The 17,139-nt window shown below is 56.0% G+C and overlaps 1 protein-coding gene across 1 annotated transcript; it reads left to right on the top strand.

The window, feature by feature from the left end:
- The first annotated feature begins 85 nt into the window (after positions 1-85).
- CUL7 (cullin 7) lies at positions 86-15,366 on the top strand. The gene is made up of 26 exons (XM_060615543.3): positions 86-701; positions 1,509-2,096; positions 2,687-2,838; positions 2,979-3,479; positions 4,008-4,146; positions 4,240-4,442; positions 4,736-4,964; positions 5,665-5,902; positions 5,986-6,091; positions 7,065-7,292; positions 7,587-7,677; positions 7,776-7,947; positions 8,128-8,233; positions 8,525-8,620; positions 8,810-8,985; positions 9,318-9,451; positions 9,750-9,932; positions 10,150-10,256; positions 10,346-10,528; positions 12,264-12,424; positions 12,579-12,795; positions 12,902-13,184; positions 13,941-14,086; positions 14,234-14,362; positions 14,440-14,643; positions 14,989-15,366. Exons 2-26 carry the CDS (start codon positions 1,517-1,519, stop codon positions 15,310-15,312), a joined length of 5,088 nt encoding a protein of 1,695 aa, XP_060471526.3. The 5' UTR covers positions 86-701; positions 1,509-1,516; the 3' UTR covers positions 15,313-15,366.
- Positions 15,367-17,139: the final 1,773 nt, after the last annotated feature.

Genomic DNA, 17,139 nt, shown 5'->3' with positions numbered 1-17,139 from the left:
TGCACACACTAGACCCGGAAAAAAACACCAGAGCAAACAAGGACGGGAGAGGAGAAAGGACGATATGGGGCAAAGACTGGAGCTGCTCATTTCCAGCCGCGCCCCCCCCCCCCCCCCCCGTGCCAGTTTTTTCTATGTAATGGTAGAGGGGAGAATAAATGACCTCCAAGGTCTCCTGTTCTGACTTCGGGAGTCGGGGAGAGCACTTCCGGTGGAAGGAAGGAGAATGAAAAGGAAGAGGAAAGGGCGGCACGGAGGAGGAGGAGGAGGTGCCGCGCGTCGCCGAGGTGGCACCGACGACTCCGCCCCGGAGCTCTCCCAGGGCCCCTAGCTTTCCGCTGGGTCTGGCGGAAATGAGCCACGACTCCGGGCAGGCGGGCAGGCGGCGGAGCCCCCAGAGCTGGGCGGGCGGCGCCGCAGGCTGGGCCCCGTCTCCGCCCTGCCCCGCCCTACCCAGGCTGCCGCTGACCTGCGCGCCGGGCGGTGACAGTGGCCGCCCGAGGTGCTCTGTCCCTGCACGCCACGCCCCCTGCCCGCCCGCTTGTCCTTCGGAGGCACGCCCCCTCTCGCCTCTCCGCCTCGACCCCCCTCGGGGGCCCAGGCGGGGCCCAAATCTCCGCCAGCATCGCCGCCATCGTCTGCGCCGCGTCCCTAGCTCAGCGAAGGAGAGGCCTCGCGCCGGAACCCCATCGCCTTCTGAGGTGGCCAGAGCCCCCCCGCCCCTACCCTGGATTTTCCTCCGCACTCTCGCCCACCGAGCCGCGCGCGCACCCGATTTCCCGTCCCCCACCCCAGTTCCACAGTGCCTTGGGATTCTCGTTTATCTGGCCTAGCCCCCTCCCCCGCACCTTGCCGCGCGCCCCCGGCTTCTAGGGTCCACCTAGCCCCCCGCCGTTCAACCCACCGGGTCTCCTGTCGCCCCCACCGGCCTTGCTGCTCCAGTGTCTCCAGTCCTGCGCGCTTGCAGCCCACCAGGCTTTCCTCCCAGCCCCTCGCGCCTTGCCCCCCCCATCCCATCAATTCTCCCCCACCAAATCTCTTGCCTCTGTGACACACTCCTGCGCTTCAACCATTGGAGCTAGCATCCCTACCCAGACACACTCGGGATCTCACTCCCCACCCCCCACTCCCCAACACACACCCCTCGGGGCTTCATGGATCCCCTTCTCAGGGCTGCTGCCTATGGCAGTGTGTTGGGATTCATTATGGCAAGGCTCCCCTGCCCCCACTGTCCCCTTCCCACTGCTCCAAACCAATCCACTCCAGGCTGCAGGGCCTTCGACCCTCCTTTCAACCAAATTTTGTGTTCTTAGAACAAACACCCTAGTGTTCCCTTGCTTAGGCCTGGCCCCACCCAGCCTGCAGCAGGCAACTCCTGGGCCCTTCTTTACCCCAGCCAACCTGACAGCTGTTGCCACACTTGCTTCCCCAACTCCTGGATATCCTTGATTTTTGGAACTCCCCCTCTCATTTTAGCTTGACTGTTCTCTTTTCCTTCTGTGTCTCAGGTGCCAGGATGGTGGGGGAACTCCGCTACAGGGAATTCAGAGTGCCCCTGGGGCCAGGCTTGCATGCCTATCCAGATGAGCTGATCCGCCAGCGGGTGGGCCATGATGGGCATCCTGAGTACCAGATCCGCTGGCTCATCCTCAGGCGTGGGGATGATGGGGAAGGGGGCTCTAGCCAAGTGGACTGCAAGGCCGAACACATCCTGCTGTGGATGTCCAACGACGAGATCTATGCCAACTGCCACAAGATGCTGGGTGAGGACGGCCAGGTCATCGGACCTTCTCAGGAGATTGCAGGGGAAGCTGGGGCCCTGGACAAATCTGTGCTGGGGGAAATGGAAACCGATGTGAAGTCTTTGATTCAGAGGGCCCTCCGGCAGCTGGAGGAGTGTGTGGGCACCATCCCTCCTGCTCCTTTGCTTCACACTGTCCACGTACTCAGCGCCTACGCCAGCATCGAGCCCCTCACTGGTGTATTCAAAGACCCAAGGGTCCTGGACTTGCTCATGCACATGTTGAGTAGTCCTGATTACCAGATTCGCTGGAGCGCGGGCCGGATGATACAAGCCCTGGCCTCTCATGATGCTGGTGAGAAGTAGTGTGGGGAGAAAGGAAGGGGAAGGTAGGTCAGCTCAGGGCCTCACAGGACACTGTGGCAAGAGCCTCTGCCTCATCAGTGCCTGAGTGATTCTGTTGCCTTTCTCTTTGAGTTGGGAGAAAAGGGGGTAGGAAGGAGGTGGGGGCATCTCTGCAGGAAGAGGAAGGATGCCTAGCTGGGGGGATGCCTGGCTGGGTCAGTCGGTGGAACACTGTACTCTTGATCTTGGGGTCATGAGTTCAAGCCCCATGTTAGGTGTAGAGATTACTCTAAAAAATAACAAAAGAAAGAGGACTGAGTCTTCAAGAACCTCCCATTAATTGGATCTCTATGCCAAGAAAGAGTTATTAGACAATTACAGATATAGATATTGCAGATATAGGTAGGTAGGTAGGTAGATAGGTAGGTAGGTAGGTAGATAGGTAGGTAGGTAGGTAGGTAGGTAGGTAGGTAGGTAGAGAGATCTATCGATCCTGTGTGTGGCAACAAGGGATCAGACTAAGACAGTAGAGGATCTAGGAGGGATGCCTGGGAAGGGCAATGTTAGGGAGCAGTTAACTGACTGGGGTATGGGTTTCAGGGACCCGGACCCAGATTCTTCTGTCGCTGAGCCAGCAAGAAGCCATTGAGAAACACCTAGATTTTGACAGCCGCTGTGCTCTGCTAGCTCTGTTTGCACAGGCCACACTCTCTGAACACCCCATGTCTTTTGAGGGTATCCAGCTGCCACAGGTATTCTGTGGGGAGGTGGGGGGGGGGGCTGTGGACAAGATCTAGGGACCAGACCTTTGCACCCACCCTTGAAGGGTGGTGTGGAAAGAGTAGCTAGAGCTGGGACAAGGTGGACATAGGCCAAAGGTTGCATCCTACAGGTCCCAGGAAGGCTTCTCTTCTCCCTGGTGAAGCGCTATTTGCATGTCACTTCTCTTCTGGACCAGCTGAACGACAGTGCTGCAGAACCAGGAGCCCAGAACAACTCTGCTCCCGAGGAGTTGAGTGGGGAGAGGGGTCGACTGGAGCTGGAGTTCAGCATGGCCATGGGCACCCTCATCTCAGAGCTTGTGCAGGCCATGCGCTGGGACTGGGCCTCGAGCAAACAGGGGCCCTCGGCACGGTCTTCGTGCTCCATCTTCCAGCCCCAGCTGGCAGAGGCTGGCTCAGGGTTGCCACCCGCCCGGGTCCGGCCCTCCATTAGGAGGTCAAGGAGGTTCCGCCCTCGCTCTGAGTTTGCAAGTGGCAATACTTATGCCTTGTACGTGCGAGAGACGCTGCAGGCCGGGATGCGAGTTCGCATGCTGGATGACTACGAGGAGGTCAGCGCTGGGGACGAGGGTGAGTTCCGGCAGAGCAACAACGGCGTGCCCCCCGTGCAGGTGAGTGAGGGTGCGTGTGGGATACTGTTGGGGATTTAGCTGGGGAAGTATAACTGGGGTTCTGTGCAGGGGGCTCTGGCAGGCCACCCGCTGAGAAAGCCCCCATGGGGACTGGAATGGTTAAAGGGGAATCAACAGTTGAGAAGGGAGCCATTGGAGAGCTGAGAAAGTTGGAGTTGAGAGAGCTATCAGGTCAGGAAGACTCACTCCCAGGAAGAAACATATTGATATAGCAAGACTTTCCTAAAGGTCAGGGTCAGGGAGAGAGTAGGTGAGGCCAGGAGGAAGTGCGGGGAGCATGAGCCATCAAAGGATAGGGTGGGAGGAGAAGCAGAGCCCATCCCCATAGGAGAAGGCATCCTTTTTGTGTGTGTTCATGTTCTCCATATGCCAGCGTTGTGTTATTTGGAGGTTGTTCCAGACCTGGTCAGGTGGTCAGCCTGAGGGCTGTATGTCCTCATCATTGGGCCACAGCCAGTCATTGAGTGAGCCTTCTCTTCCCCTTCTCTTTTTTCCCATATCCTCCAGGTGTTGTGGGAGTCGACAGGCCGCACCTACTGGGTACACTGGCACATGCTGGAAATTCTGGGCTTTGAGGAAGACATTGAAAATGTGGTTGAGGCTGATGAGAACCATGGGGCTGTGGTCAGTGGAGCCCTGGGTGTAGGTGAGCCCTGGGAGAAAACAGGGTCAGCGCTGAGCAAAGGAACAGTGGTCTGGCTGGGTGGGCAGTGACATCCCCGTGCCCTGTGACCTGTAGCCACAGCCTTGCCCTCCTGGCGGTGGAAGCCCATGACAGAGCTCTATGCGGTACCCTACGTGCTGCCTGAGGATGAGGATGCTGAAGAAAGTGAACACTTGACCCAGGCAGAATGGTGGGAGCTCCTCTTCTTCATCAAGAAGCTGGATGGACCTGACCATCAGGAGGTTCTCCAGATCCTTCAGGAGAACCTGGATGGCGAGGTAGAGCCAGTCCGGACACCCAGAAGTTGGAGGGCTCACTGCAAGGGCTGGTCTGTGACAGAGCATTTGGAAGGCTGAGGATGGGGAGTGGAGGTCCACAGTTGTAAGGGGCTGCAGGGAAGAGATCTAGAACGTTCAGAGGCATTGGCAAGCTGTGTGAGAAAAGGCAGCTGCCAGCCATGAGCGGTTCCTCAAGGAGAGGATGTGTGTAGAGATCCCCACCCCTACCAACTGCCCCTGGAGCCTCTGTGCCAGCAGGGCTACCTACAGTGAGAGCTTCTCCCCGATGACAGATTCTGGATGACGAGATCCTGGCTGAGCTGGCTGTGCCCATGGAGTTGGCCCAGCACCTACTGCTGGCTCTGCCACAGCGACTCGATGACAGCGCTCTCAGGGACCTGCTCAACTGCCGTGTCTACAGGAAATATGGGCCTGAGGCCCTGGCAGGGCAGCCAGCTTACCCAACCCTGCCGGAAGCCCAGGCCCAGCCTCAGGAATCAGCAGATGCATCCAGAGTGGAAGGTGGGATGCCAAAAAGACCCTGCAGCTCTGCAGACTGGCTCTAGGAGAGTGCTAGCCCAGGAGAGGCATCTGTGCGGTTTTTGTGTAATCCCGTCTGGAACAGGTGGCACCTTAGGAAGAATCTGAAGCTTAGAGTCGCTCCCTCCAATGAGTGAGGGAGGATGGAAAGTCAGAAAATTGCAAGAGATTTGAGCCTTAAAAAGCCCCCACATTTGGGGGCGCCTGTGGGCGGCTCAGTTGGTTCATTGTTCAACTCTTGATTTCCACTCAGGTCATGATCCAAGAGTCATGAGATCGAGCCCCACGCCCAGTGCGGAGCCTACTTAAGATTCTCTCTCTGCCCCTCCCCTGTCCTCTCTCTCTCTCCCAAAAAAAAAAAAAAAAAAGTCCCCACATTGGACTTTTTCTAGTGTAGAGAAAGCCAAATTATTGCATGCTTTTAGATACAGGGAAATGCTCTGCTATTTGCAGACAGGAAGCTCCTTTGCTATTTTAAGAATATAAAACATAATATTTGTCACAAAATTGTCTTATAAATGCATTCAGAGATGCCCTAAGATCCCCAAACCTAACTTTTAGGGGGGCCAAAAAAAAAAAAAAACGTTTTTAGGAGGCACTAGGAATTATGAATCTGTCTGTCCTTTTCTCATCCTAACATCACCGACAATGGCCAACCTTTGTAACTTCCATCTTCCCGTAGGAAAAGAACCCCCAACTCAGCATCCCGACACTCCTCTGAGGCGACTGATGGACGGCTGCGGTCTGCCTGGCAGAATCTTCCTGGACCTGGAGCGAGCCCTCAGCTCAGAGGGGCCTCGGGAGATGGAGATCAAGCCGCTCCTGCTGCAGCTGCAGAGGCAGCCCCAGCCCTTCCTCACCCTGATGCGGGGCCTCGACACCCCAGCGGCCAACAAGGCCCTGCACCTGACCGTTCTGAGGTGAGGGGGTGGGGAGGGGCATTTGGCAAAGGGGTCTTTGAGGCTGGCTACACATCTCTCTGCTGCTGCCGCCCGCTCCCCAGGATCCTGATGCAGCTGGTGGACTTCCCCGAGGCGCTGCTGCTCCCCTGGCACGAGGCCATGGATGCCTGCATGGCCTGCCTGCGGTCACCAGACACTGACCGAGAGGTACCCCTGCCCTGCTCCGGGGAGACGCTAGAGGGAGAGGGCGTAGGGCAGCCTCTGATGAGGCAGACCCCCTCCCTGGGCGAGGCTTGGGAGGGCACAATGGAGCCTTTGCGCTCTTGGTTCGGAATTTGTTTTTAAAACTGAATTTTATTTTTTCAAATAGGTAATACATTCATACAGGTCACAAATCAAAACAGTACAACAAGGTATACACTGAGAATTCCCACTTCTACCTCTTCTCACTTCCACCCAATTTTCCCAGTGCTTCTCCGCATGTACTTTATTGGTTACCATTTGTATTAATTTCTGTGTCCTTCTGGTGTATCCTTATGCAAATGCAAATATAAGCAAACCCAAGTGTGTGATCTTACATGCCATCTCCTTTCTTACACAAAAGGTTATGTCTGTATTACAGTAAAAGCCTCGGTACCTCCTGTTTGGCTGGGCCTGTGGGGATAAGGTGGATGAAGGAGGTAGAGAGGACATCACATCTCAGAGTCTCCTGCCACAGGGAGGTCCTGGGCTTGGAAGGCTTGGCAGTGGGTGTCTGCAGTGCACACCTTTGGGCTGTTACCCAGGTTTTCATTTCAGAGGTTGACTCATTGAGTGTCCCTCTGTGCCCCCTCCCTGCCTGTGCTTAGGGCCTGAGCATCTCAAAATGCAGCCCCACAACTGGTTCTTGGGACACAGCCTAAAAGGGAACAACCTGGGAAGCTCTCTGCACCTATTGCCAACAAAATCAGTGGTTGAGAACCCCAGGACGGCAGAGTCTCTCTTAGCTTTTCCTTATCTGTTTGCCTTAGGTTCTCTAACTCCACTCAGCCCTCGTGTCTCCCCGCTTCCTGCTTTTTTACTTCCTCACTCTGTCTTTTCACTGCAGTTGCCCCGGTACCCAGCGGGTGTAAATACTACTGAAGATGCCCTGTGGCCTGTGCCTTGTGCCCTTTATGCACCCACCCTGTCCCCATGTCAGGTGCTCCAGGAACTCATCTTCTTCCTGCACCGCCTGGCCTCTGTGAGCAGGGACTACGCCGTGGTGCTGAATCAGCTGGGAGCCCGAGATGCCATCTCCAAGGCACTGGAAAAGCACCTGGGAAAACTGGATCTGGCTCAGGAGCTGCGGGACATGGTGTTCAAGTGTGAGAAGCATGCCCACCTCTACCGGAAACTCACCACCAACATCCTGGGAGGCTGCATCCAGGTCAGGAAAGAGGGCAGGGGGAGGCTGTGGGTTCACAGCTGGGTAAGAATATGAAACCTGAGTGGGACCGGAGGAAGGGACCGTGTTCCTGAATTTGGGAAAGACAGGAGAGTCTGATGAGCCTGTGGGCATTTGTTCTCTGCACCACCTTCCGCATCTCCCACTCTGCCTCTGCCAGGGTTCTGGAGGAAGTCCCATTGCTGCTGGGTCTTTCCTTCATATGTGTTCCCGTGTGTCCTCCATGTGTGCCCTCCCTCCTCCCCACGCCCCTTCTCTCCGATGTTCCGGCTGCAGATGGTGTTGGGCCAGATCGAAGACCACAGACGAACCCACCGACCCATCAACATCCCCTTCTTTGACGTGTTCCTCAGATATCTGTGCCAGGGTCTGTGCCTGTCCCCACGTTACTCCACACCCCTCCGCCCCTGTTTTCCCTCCACACCTACCAGGCTGTGACGGCCACCCCTTCCCACTTGCCCCCAGGCTCCAGCGTGGAAATGAAGGAGGACAAGTGCTGGGAGAAGGTGGAGGTGTCTTCCAACCCGCACCGGGCCAGCAAGCTGACGGATCGAAACCCCAAGACCTACTGGGAGTCCAATGGCAGCGCCGGCTCCCACTACATCACCTTGCACATGCACCAGGGCATCCTCATCAGGTAACAGGCCCCATGTATGTGCTCAGCGACACACATACTTTTTCGTGACTTCCCTTTGTTTGTTTGGGGGAAGCACTGCTCCCCCCGCCCAACACAAACATGACCAAAGAGTCCCCTTGCCTCTGTCTACAAGGACCCTACTGGTTCCAGTTCTGATTGTTTCCTTTTCCCTGCTCCCAGGCAGCTGACTCTCCTGGTGGCTAGTGAAGACTCGAGCTATATGCCGGCCAGGGTGGTGGTGTTTGGGGGCGACAGCACCAACTCTCTTAACACAGAGCTCAACTCGGTAGGGACCCCTATACCATGAGACCACCTTCACAGGGTCCGCCCTCCTGCCCAGACTCCTAAACTCCTAAATTCTTCCCTGTCTTGCGCCCCCTAGAATGTAGAGTCCTTTCTCCCTGTGCCTATGTGATGGCATCAGGCCCTGAGCAGTGAGGATGGCATCGGGACCCCTTTGTCAGGACCCCTTACCCCTCCCCGGGCTAAGGGAAGGACAGAACAGGAGCAGACTTGAGTGCCCTCAGCATTCCCATCCACACACATGGAGGTAACAGCACTCTCTGCCCCCAACCAGGTGAACGTGATGCCCTCGGCCAGCCGGGTGATCCTCCTGGAGAACCTGACCCACTTCTGGCCCATCATCCAGATCCGCATAAAGCGCTGCCAGCAGGTTTGGCAGGAGTATGGGGTGTGGTCCGGGGACACAGAGCTCTGGGTTGTGTAACTGTTGCAGATCGTGAGCCAGAGCTCCAGGCTAGGCCCTGGGCAGCTCCAGGAATAAGGCCCAAAGGTGTGGCTGACCCCAGCCCGCTCTGAGGAGGATGCAGAGCAGGTGAAAATAGGCGTGTGCACATTGCAGGGCGGCATCGACACACGCATTCGGGGGTTGGAGGTCCTAGGCCCTAAGCCCACATTCTGGCCAGTGTTTCGGGAGCAGCTGTGTCGTCACACACGCCTCTTCTACATGGTTCGGGCACAGGCTTGGAGCCAGGACATAGCAGAGGACCGCAGGAGCCTCCTGCACCTGAGTTCTAGGTGTGTGCGAGCATGTGTGTGTGGCTGTGTGTGTGCGGCAGGTAAGACTGTTATGGGTGGCCCTGGCCCTTCTGTGGAGGGTATAGATGGAGAGCCAACATGTTTGGGAAAGGGGCTGGTGTGCTCTACAGTTTGGGGAAGGAAAGAAAGAATAAAGAGATTTCTTTGGTGGGTTGGGTGTGGGATGTGTCTGTTAACATGGGACAGCTTCAAAGTACCGGGTGGGGATTTGGTCTGGTTGGTAGGGGCTACCCTGCCATTAGGCTGGGAAGATGCTAGGATAACTTACATCTTGAGCCTCTGACACCTGCCTCCCCCATCCTCACCCCCAGGCTCAATGGGGCTCTGCGTCAGGAGCAGAATTTTGCTGATCGCTTCCTCCCTGACGATGAGGCCGCCCAAGCGCTGGGCAAGACCTGCTGGGAAGCCCTGGTCAGCCCCCTGGTGCAGAACATCACCTCCCCCGGTAACCATTGCGACCCCTGGCCCCACTAATCGGCCCCTTCTTGTTCTGCCCCAGAGCCACCTATATTATGCCCTTGGCCCTTTTGGTACCTATGTTTGTTTGGTAGCCCAGTGCCCCCCTTCTCCTAACCACCTCCTTTCCTACATCTCCCAGGTGTCAGCTGACACCATAAGGACAGGTGGGCCTCGCTACCTGCGCCAACCCCATATGTTCTGTCCAATCCCTTTCTTGGTGCTTTCGTCCTCTTCCCCTGCCCTGGAGACATGGCCCACCACGGCTTGTTTTTCCCAATCTCCAGATGAGGATGGCATCAGCCCCCTGGGCTGGCTGCTGGACCAGTACCTGGAGTGTCGGGAGGCTGCCCACAATCCCCAGAGCCGCGCGGCTGCTTTCTCCTCACGGGTGCGCCGCCTCACCCACCTGCTGGTGCACGTGGAGCCCTGTGAGGCGCCCCCTCCAGCGGTGGCCGCTCCCCGGCCCAGTGAGTACCTGAGATTCAGGTGGGAGCTCGGTTAGGATGGCCTTCTGTCCCTCCTCCCGCTTTCCCTCCCTACCCACTAAGCCTGTTCACCTGTTTGTTTCATCCCCGCTCAGGAGCATCGTTCTGGGGTGGCAGGAGGTCAGGAACAGCCCCGGGGCTCACGCTGAGCTGAGGGGCTGCTCCCACCTTGCCCCTGCCCCCTCCCCTGTCTCCACAGAGGGCAGAAACAGAAGCCATGACTGGAGCTCCCTGGCTACCTGGGGGCTTCCCAGCAGCATCATGAGAAACCTGACCCGCTGCTGGCGGGCCGTGGTGGAGGAGCAGGTGGGTAGGGGCGGGTGCCAGGGAGGGAGGGTGCAACTGTCTGGTGGCATGCTGGGCTGTCCCTTCACGCTGCAGCCGCTCTCCTCCAGGTGAACAACTTTCTGACCTCACGCTGGCGGGATGGTGACTTTGTGCCGCGTTACTGTGAACACTTCCATAATCTGCAGAAGTCGAGCTCGGAGCTGTTTGGGCCACGGGCAGCCTTCCTGCTGGCGCTGCAGAACGGCTGTGCCGGTGCCTTGCTGAAGCTCTCATTTCTCAAAGCTGCCCATGTAAGCCTCCCGCCCTCGCCTCTGCCCTGGACCTCTCCCTGCAAACCCCCCCTTCCCCACCTTCTCAAAACGACCACCCTTCCGTTCCCATTCAGCAAGGAACATGTATGGGTATATAACCATGTTTTAAAGATTCAGAGAGGGGCGCCTGGGTGGCTCAGTCGGTTGAGCGTCCAACTTCGGCTCAGGTCATGATATTTGGGTTTGTGAGTTCAAGCCCTGCGTCCAGCTCTGTGCTGAAAGCTCAGAGCCTGGAGCCTGCTTTAGATTCCGTGTCTCCCTTTCTCTCTGCCCCTCCCCCACTCACACCTGCTCGCTCGCTCTCTCTCAAAAATAAACATTTAAAAAATTTAAATAAATAAAAAGTGAGGGGCGCCTGGGTGGCGCAGTCGGTTAAGCATCCGACTTCAGCCAGGTCACGATCTCACAGTCCGTGAGTTCGAGCCCCGCGTCAGGCTCTGGGCTGATGGCTCGGAGCCTGGAGCCTGTTTCCGATTCTGTGTCTCCCTCTCTCTCTGCCCCTCCCCCGTTCATGCTCTGTCTCTCTCTGTCCCAAAAATAAATAAAAAACGTTGAAAAAAAAAATTTAAAAAAATAAATAAATAAATAAATAAATAAAAAGTGAAACACATAGTGACCTGAAGCATGCTGTGCTAATATATCTTGATGTACTTTCTTCAGTCTGCGTGCATGATTTAACAGTTTACTCACGAGTAGCTAAAATGCTTTAGCCTGTTGTTTTTTGACCGTTACCTTAAAAGCCTTATTTCAGAGTTGCTATTTGTCCTTATTTTTTATTTAAAAAAATTTTTTTTAACATTTATTCATTTTTGAGAGAGAGAGTGTGAGCGGGGGAGAGGCAGAGAGACAGAGACAGAGACAGAATCTGAAAGCAGGCTCCAGGCTGCCAGCACAGAGCCCGACACGGGGCTCAAACTTATGAGCCATGAGATCATGATTTTTTATTTTTGTATAAATTCCATCTAATGGATGTACTATAATTTACTCCAGCATTCCTTAAATATTTAGTAAGTGCTTAAAATGTGTCAGGCACTGTGATAAGAGCAAGTTCCCTGTCCTCAAAGTTTATTGTCTTCTCGGGAAGGCGCACACTTAAGCAGATGACACACTAAGACAGGCTAAGCACCCTGGCCAGCCGACAGTAGAGCAGGGGGAGCTGAAGCAGTGGCTCCTTGAGTTGCTCCTGGTCATTCTGTTGTATCAGTAACACTGCAGCGTGACCATCTTTGTCCACATAAATTATTAACTCCCATTAAATTATTGTCATTAGTTTAATTTTTAGACATGTTCGGTGTGCAAAAACACTTCCTAATTTGCACAACTGTTAACCACTTTATAAAAGTTTGGTAAGTGGGGCGTCTGGGTGGCTCAGTCGATTAAGCGTCCGACTTCAGCTCAGGTCATGATCTTGCAGTTCATGAGTTCGAGCCCCACGTTGAGATCTGTGCTGACAGCTCAGAGCCTGGAGCCTGCTTCGGATTCTGTGTCTCCCTCTCTCTCTGCCCCTCCCCTGCTCATGCTCTGTCTCTCTCTCTCTCAAAAATAAATAAAACATTAAAAAAAAAATTTTTTTTTTTAAGTTTGGCAAAAGTGTTGACCAACTTACGAGGCAGCTTAGCTGTTCATATCTACGTCCTCAGACCTTCCTCTCTGTTCCCACTCACCTCCTCCAGTCACGCGTTCAGGGTTTTCCTGTGCCCTCCCCATTGCCCAGGTGAGTGAGCAGTTTGCCCGGCACATTGACCAGCGGATCCAGGGCAGTCGGATTGGCGGAGCCCGGGGGATGGAGATGCTAGTGCAGCTGCAGCGATGCCTGGAGACGGTCCTAATTTTCTCTGGCCTGGAGATAGCTACCACCTTCGAGCATTACTACCAGTGAGTGTGGACCTGGGGAGCGGATGACAGGGGCAGGTGCCAGGCGAGCACCTGGGAGTCTGGGGTTGGGGCAGGCTGGAGTCCTGGCGCAGGCAGCTGGGCCAGGCCAAGTGCCCACACTGAGGCTCGGCCCGGCCTGTGTGTGACACCGCAGGCACTACATGGCAGACCGTCTCCTGGGCGTGGGCTCGAGCTGGCTGGAGGGGGCCGTGCTGGAGCAGATCGGTCCCTGCTTCCCCAACCGCCTCCCCCAGCAGATGCTGCGGAGCCTGAGCATGTCCGAGGAGCTGCAGCGCCAGTTCCACGTCTACCAGCTCCAGCGGCTGGATCAGGAGCTCCTGAAGCTGGAGGACACCGAGAAGAAGATACAGGTGGGTGGCGGTAAAGGGATTAGCACGTGGGGAGGTAGGAGGAAGAGAGGAGAGGAGTAGACCAGAGGAGGCCCACCGGCTGTCGGGAACCCCGTCTCTTCTGCAGGGGGGCCACGAGGCCAGTGACAGGGAGCACAAGAGAGAGAAGGCAGAGGAGGCAGAAGGAGCGGGGGTAGCAGCGGCCACAGATGTGGCAGGGGAAGAGGAGGAGGACGAGGAGGAAGATGAGGATCTCTACTATGAAGGGGCGATGCCAGAAGTGTCCGTGCTGGTCCTGTCACCACGCTGCTGGCCCACTGCCTCCATCTGCCACACGCTGACCCCCAGAACCTGCCTGCCGGCCTATCTCAGGGGCACTTTGAACCGATATTCCAACTTCTACAACAAGAGTGAGGAGCTGGGCAGAGGGCGGGCGGGGGCCGGGGGGTGGGGGGGACTGGCTGGAAGAGGATGGGATTCAGGGAAAGAGCCTGTGGGTGGGGCTAGGCCCCAGGGTAGGAGCCTCAGTGAAGAAAGTGAGGAGCTTAGGTTTGGGGTGAGGGGGTGGGGTTGTCAAGCACCAGATCCCCGGACTGTTGCCTTTTCCATGCTTAAAACAGACATAGGACTCTCTTTAGAGAGTGGGAGGTGGGGAGGATGGAGTCAAGCGCACCTGAGGTCACCAGAAGGGACCTCCCTCAGTGGCAGGGCTCTGGCTCCTGGTCAGTCACCATAACCTAAGCTTCCCATTGGGGGCTGATCCTGGCCTGGGCAGCAACACAGGAGGGGGAAGAGACTCAGACGCTGCCCTCAGGGGGCTCCCAGACTAACCAGGGAGAACTAATTTCTCGTGGATATTCCAGTTTGATGAGAGCCCCAGTCCTTCCTCATTTTGTGGTTTTGGCCTCCCTTAAAAAAATAGGGAACTCCTGGAAGTCACTGATCAGAATCCCCTTGCACAAGGCTAGGCACAGAGTGGGCTCCCGGATTCCTGAGGCTTACCCAGGAGGCAGATACAGGGAAGGCTAAGCTCTAGAAGTTCAGACCAGGAATCACGGTATCCATAAACACTGGGACACATGCTCTGCAGACATTAGCAGGGGCAGAGCTCAACCGACAGTACCCCCTCACCAGCCCTGACTCCTTTTCTCCCTGACCCTTCTCAGGCCAGAGTTACCCTGCCCTGGAGCGGGGCCCTCAGAGGCGACTGCAGTGGACATGGCTGGGTCGGGCTGAGCTGCAGTTTGGGGACCAGACCCTGCATGTGTCCACCGTGCAGATGTGGCTGCTGCTGTATCTCAATGACCTGAAGGTGGCCCTGCTCCTCTATGCATCTGTGCTCTCTGTAGCTTGTCCCTCACCCTTCCTCCCTAAACCTCGACTCCCTATCCTCCCTCCCTGTACCTTCTCTGCTCCACCCCTTAGGGAAGACTAGAATGTTTCCCTCCTCTTCTTTAAGGCTGTCTCTGTGGAGAGTCTGCTGGCACTCTCCGGGCTCTCTCCAGACATGCTCAATCAGGCGATTGGGCCTCTTACCTCTTCGAGAGGCCCCCTGGACCTTCAAGAGCAAAAGGATGTCCCAGGAGGTGTGTACCTGGGGCAGAGGGGCCTCTGCTCTCAGCCTCCTTGTGGGCCCCCCACTGAAGACCAGTGCTTATTTCAGAGGTGCTCAAGATTCGAGATGGCAGCGAGGAGCCCAGGCCAAGGAGGGGCAATGTGTGGCTCATCCCACCTCAGACATACCTGAAAGCAGAGGATGAAGAGGGCCGGAACTTGGAGAAGAGGCGGAACCTTTTGAATTGCCTCATTGTCCGAATCCTCAAGGCCCATGGGGATGAGGGGCTGCATATTGACCAGCTTGTCTGCCGGGTAGGTGGGGCTGGGCAGTGGGGGAAGGAACTTTCCGGTGGGGGCAGGCGGGAGCAGGGGGAGGCGGGTCCACATTTGAAGCCTCTGGTTCACTACGGAGCCTGTATGTGTGTAAGGGGTGGGGTTGGGGGAGTCTGTATGTGTGTAAGGGGTGGGGTTGGGGGGAGTCTGTATGTGTGTAAGGGGTGGGGTTGGGGGAGCCTGTATGTATGTAAGGGGTGGGGTTGGGGCGTGCCTGATGTCCTTAGAGCTCGCTGGCTAGAGGCTTGTGCCTGGAGTGGAAGCTAGAGGTGGAGTGAGCTGGGTCTCTCCAACCTGCTGTTCGCCCTTCCCTCTCCTTCCCAGGTCCTGGACGCTTGGCAGAAGGGCCCATGTCCTCCCAGGGGTTTGGTCAGCAGCCTCGGTAGGGGATCTGCCTGCAACAGTACCGATGTCCTCTCCTGCATCCTGCACCTCCTGAGCAAGGGCACAGTGAGACGCCATGATGACCGGCCCCAGACGCTGTCCTATGCAGTCCCTGTGACTGTGATGGAGCCTCACACCGAGTCCCTGAACCCAGGCTCCTCAGGCCCCAACCCACCCCTCACCTTCCATACCCTGCAGATTCGCTCCCGGGGCGTGCCCTATGCCTCCTGCACAGGCACCCAGAGCTTCTCTACCTTCCGGTAGTCCTGGAGATGGGATCAGGGCTTTCTACAGAAATAAAATGCAGAAGTTTGGTTACATGGCTGGCGTGGTGAATACTAAGGATCTGACAGGGGCAGCAGGGACTTTCCTGGCTAAAAGGGGAAAGGAGCCAGCCCTCTGGCTCTGACACTGTCATCCCATGCCAGGAGTCACTATTAGGGTGAGGATGGCAGCCTGGGGAGAAAGGTGGAGGGAGTCAGGTGTGACTTAGCAGCCCCGCTCAGGAGGGGAATTAAGTGAACAGGGATAGACCCCCCCCCCCCCCTTCTCAGTATGTGGCCAGAAGTGTTTTCACCTGGCAGGTTGGAGACCCGAGTTCCCCTTGCCATGCACTGGATGGCTTGTAACTCGGGCAGACTGTTAAGCACGGCTCCATATTCTTTCATTTGTAGAATTGGACCAGAGTCACTGTGGGTTCTGATGAGCACCAGGTATGGGAGCATTTGACATGCTAATGAGGCCCTCTCTTGGCTCCCACACCCAGCAGTTAGGATAATGCAGGGCATCTTCCCTAGGTAAGGCTGACAGGGTGAAAGTGACATAAAGGACGCTTGTGGCTACTGTAGACACCCAGGAGCCTGAGAGTGTATTCTGTCTCTAAGCTCCAGGATCTGGGCTGGAAGCAGAACTAGAAGGAACTGCAGCTCCCACAAGCTTCTGGTCATGCAGAGCCGTACGGTCGCCAAAGCCAGACTCCCACTAGTAGCAGCAACAGGCCACAGGCCACTGTCACCGAGGTTTGCTCTGTGCCACTAGAATGGACTCCCCCGGCCCCACCCACACGAGGAGGGCAGGTCAGGCCAGGGAACCCAGTGCCAGGGGTGGAGCTCTGCGTCCTGGCAGGGGTGATTAAGGGAGTGAGGAAGGAGTGACCCAGGCATCCTGAGTCCAAGGTTACTGCAGCCAAGAGATAAGGGAGAAGGATACAGAAGAAAGGAGGTGAAGAGGAGTGAGGAAGAGTCAGGTGGTAAGAGAGGGCACAGAGGCCAGACAGGGAACTGTGTGCCACCCAGGACTGAGATTTGGAATAGAATCTGTAAGGGAAACAGGCCAGGGCTCAGGAGAGTCAGGATGCCCAGGACAAGACAGCAAAACAGAGGGCAAACAGGGTAGCCACAGAAGGCCCATGATTGCTTTACTTTGCAGTATGGTGGCCCCATGATGCTGTTGGTGGTTCTCAGAGCAGAACCACCTGGTTGGTCCATGTTCTTCTATGAGGCAGAAGACAGGCAACAGGCACTGGGCCCCAGGGCACACTGGGGTTGCTAGTTTGTCACTTGGGTGAACAGTCCTGACTACCCTTCTCTTACCAGGACCAGTAAAGACCTAAGCCTCTTCCCCTGCCCTCAGGACTTTCCATCCCTACAGGGCACACACTTCCTGCGTGACTTGGGACAGAAGTTTGCTACCCTGACCCTTTTGTGAGACCATTCTCATAGCCTCTATTTCTTTATCCCAGATAGCTTGTTTGCACATAAAGGATCACGTATTCCACTTACGTGAAATGCTCCAAAACAGGCAAATCTAGAGCCAGAAAGTGGTTTAGTGGCTGCCTAGAGCTGGGGAGACTGGGAAGAAATGGGGAGTGTCTGCTAGAGGATATGGGGTTTCTTTTTGGGGTGTCAAAAATGTTACAAAATTGGGATGGTTACACAACTCCAAATATACTAAAAACCATCACACTGTACAAGTTAAATGGGTGGAGGAAGTCAAGTGTGTAGTATCAATTATATCTCAACTCAATATATTCCCAATAAAAATCAAAAAGCAAGTAGACCGACTAACCCATCGCTGAAGCTCAGAGCTCTC

The sequence above is a fragment of the Panthera onca genome, chromosome B2 (genome assembly GCF_046562875.1).
Source record: "Panthera onca isolate mPanOnc1 chromosome B2, mPanOnc1 haplotype 2, whole genome shotgun sequence".
Classification (NCBI taxonomy): domain Eukaryota; kingdom Metazoa; phylum Chordata; class Mammalia; order Carnivora; family Felidae; genus Panthera; species Panthera onca.
Note: the sequence above shows the minus strand (reverse complement) of the source record. Positions and strands in the feature narration are given on the sequence as shown.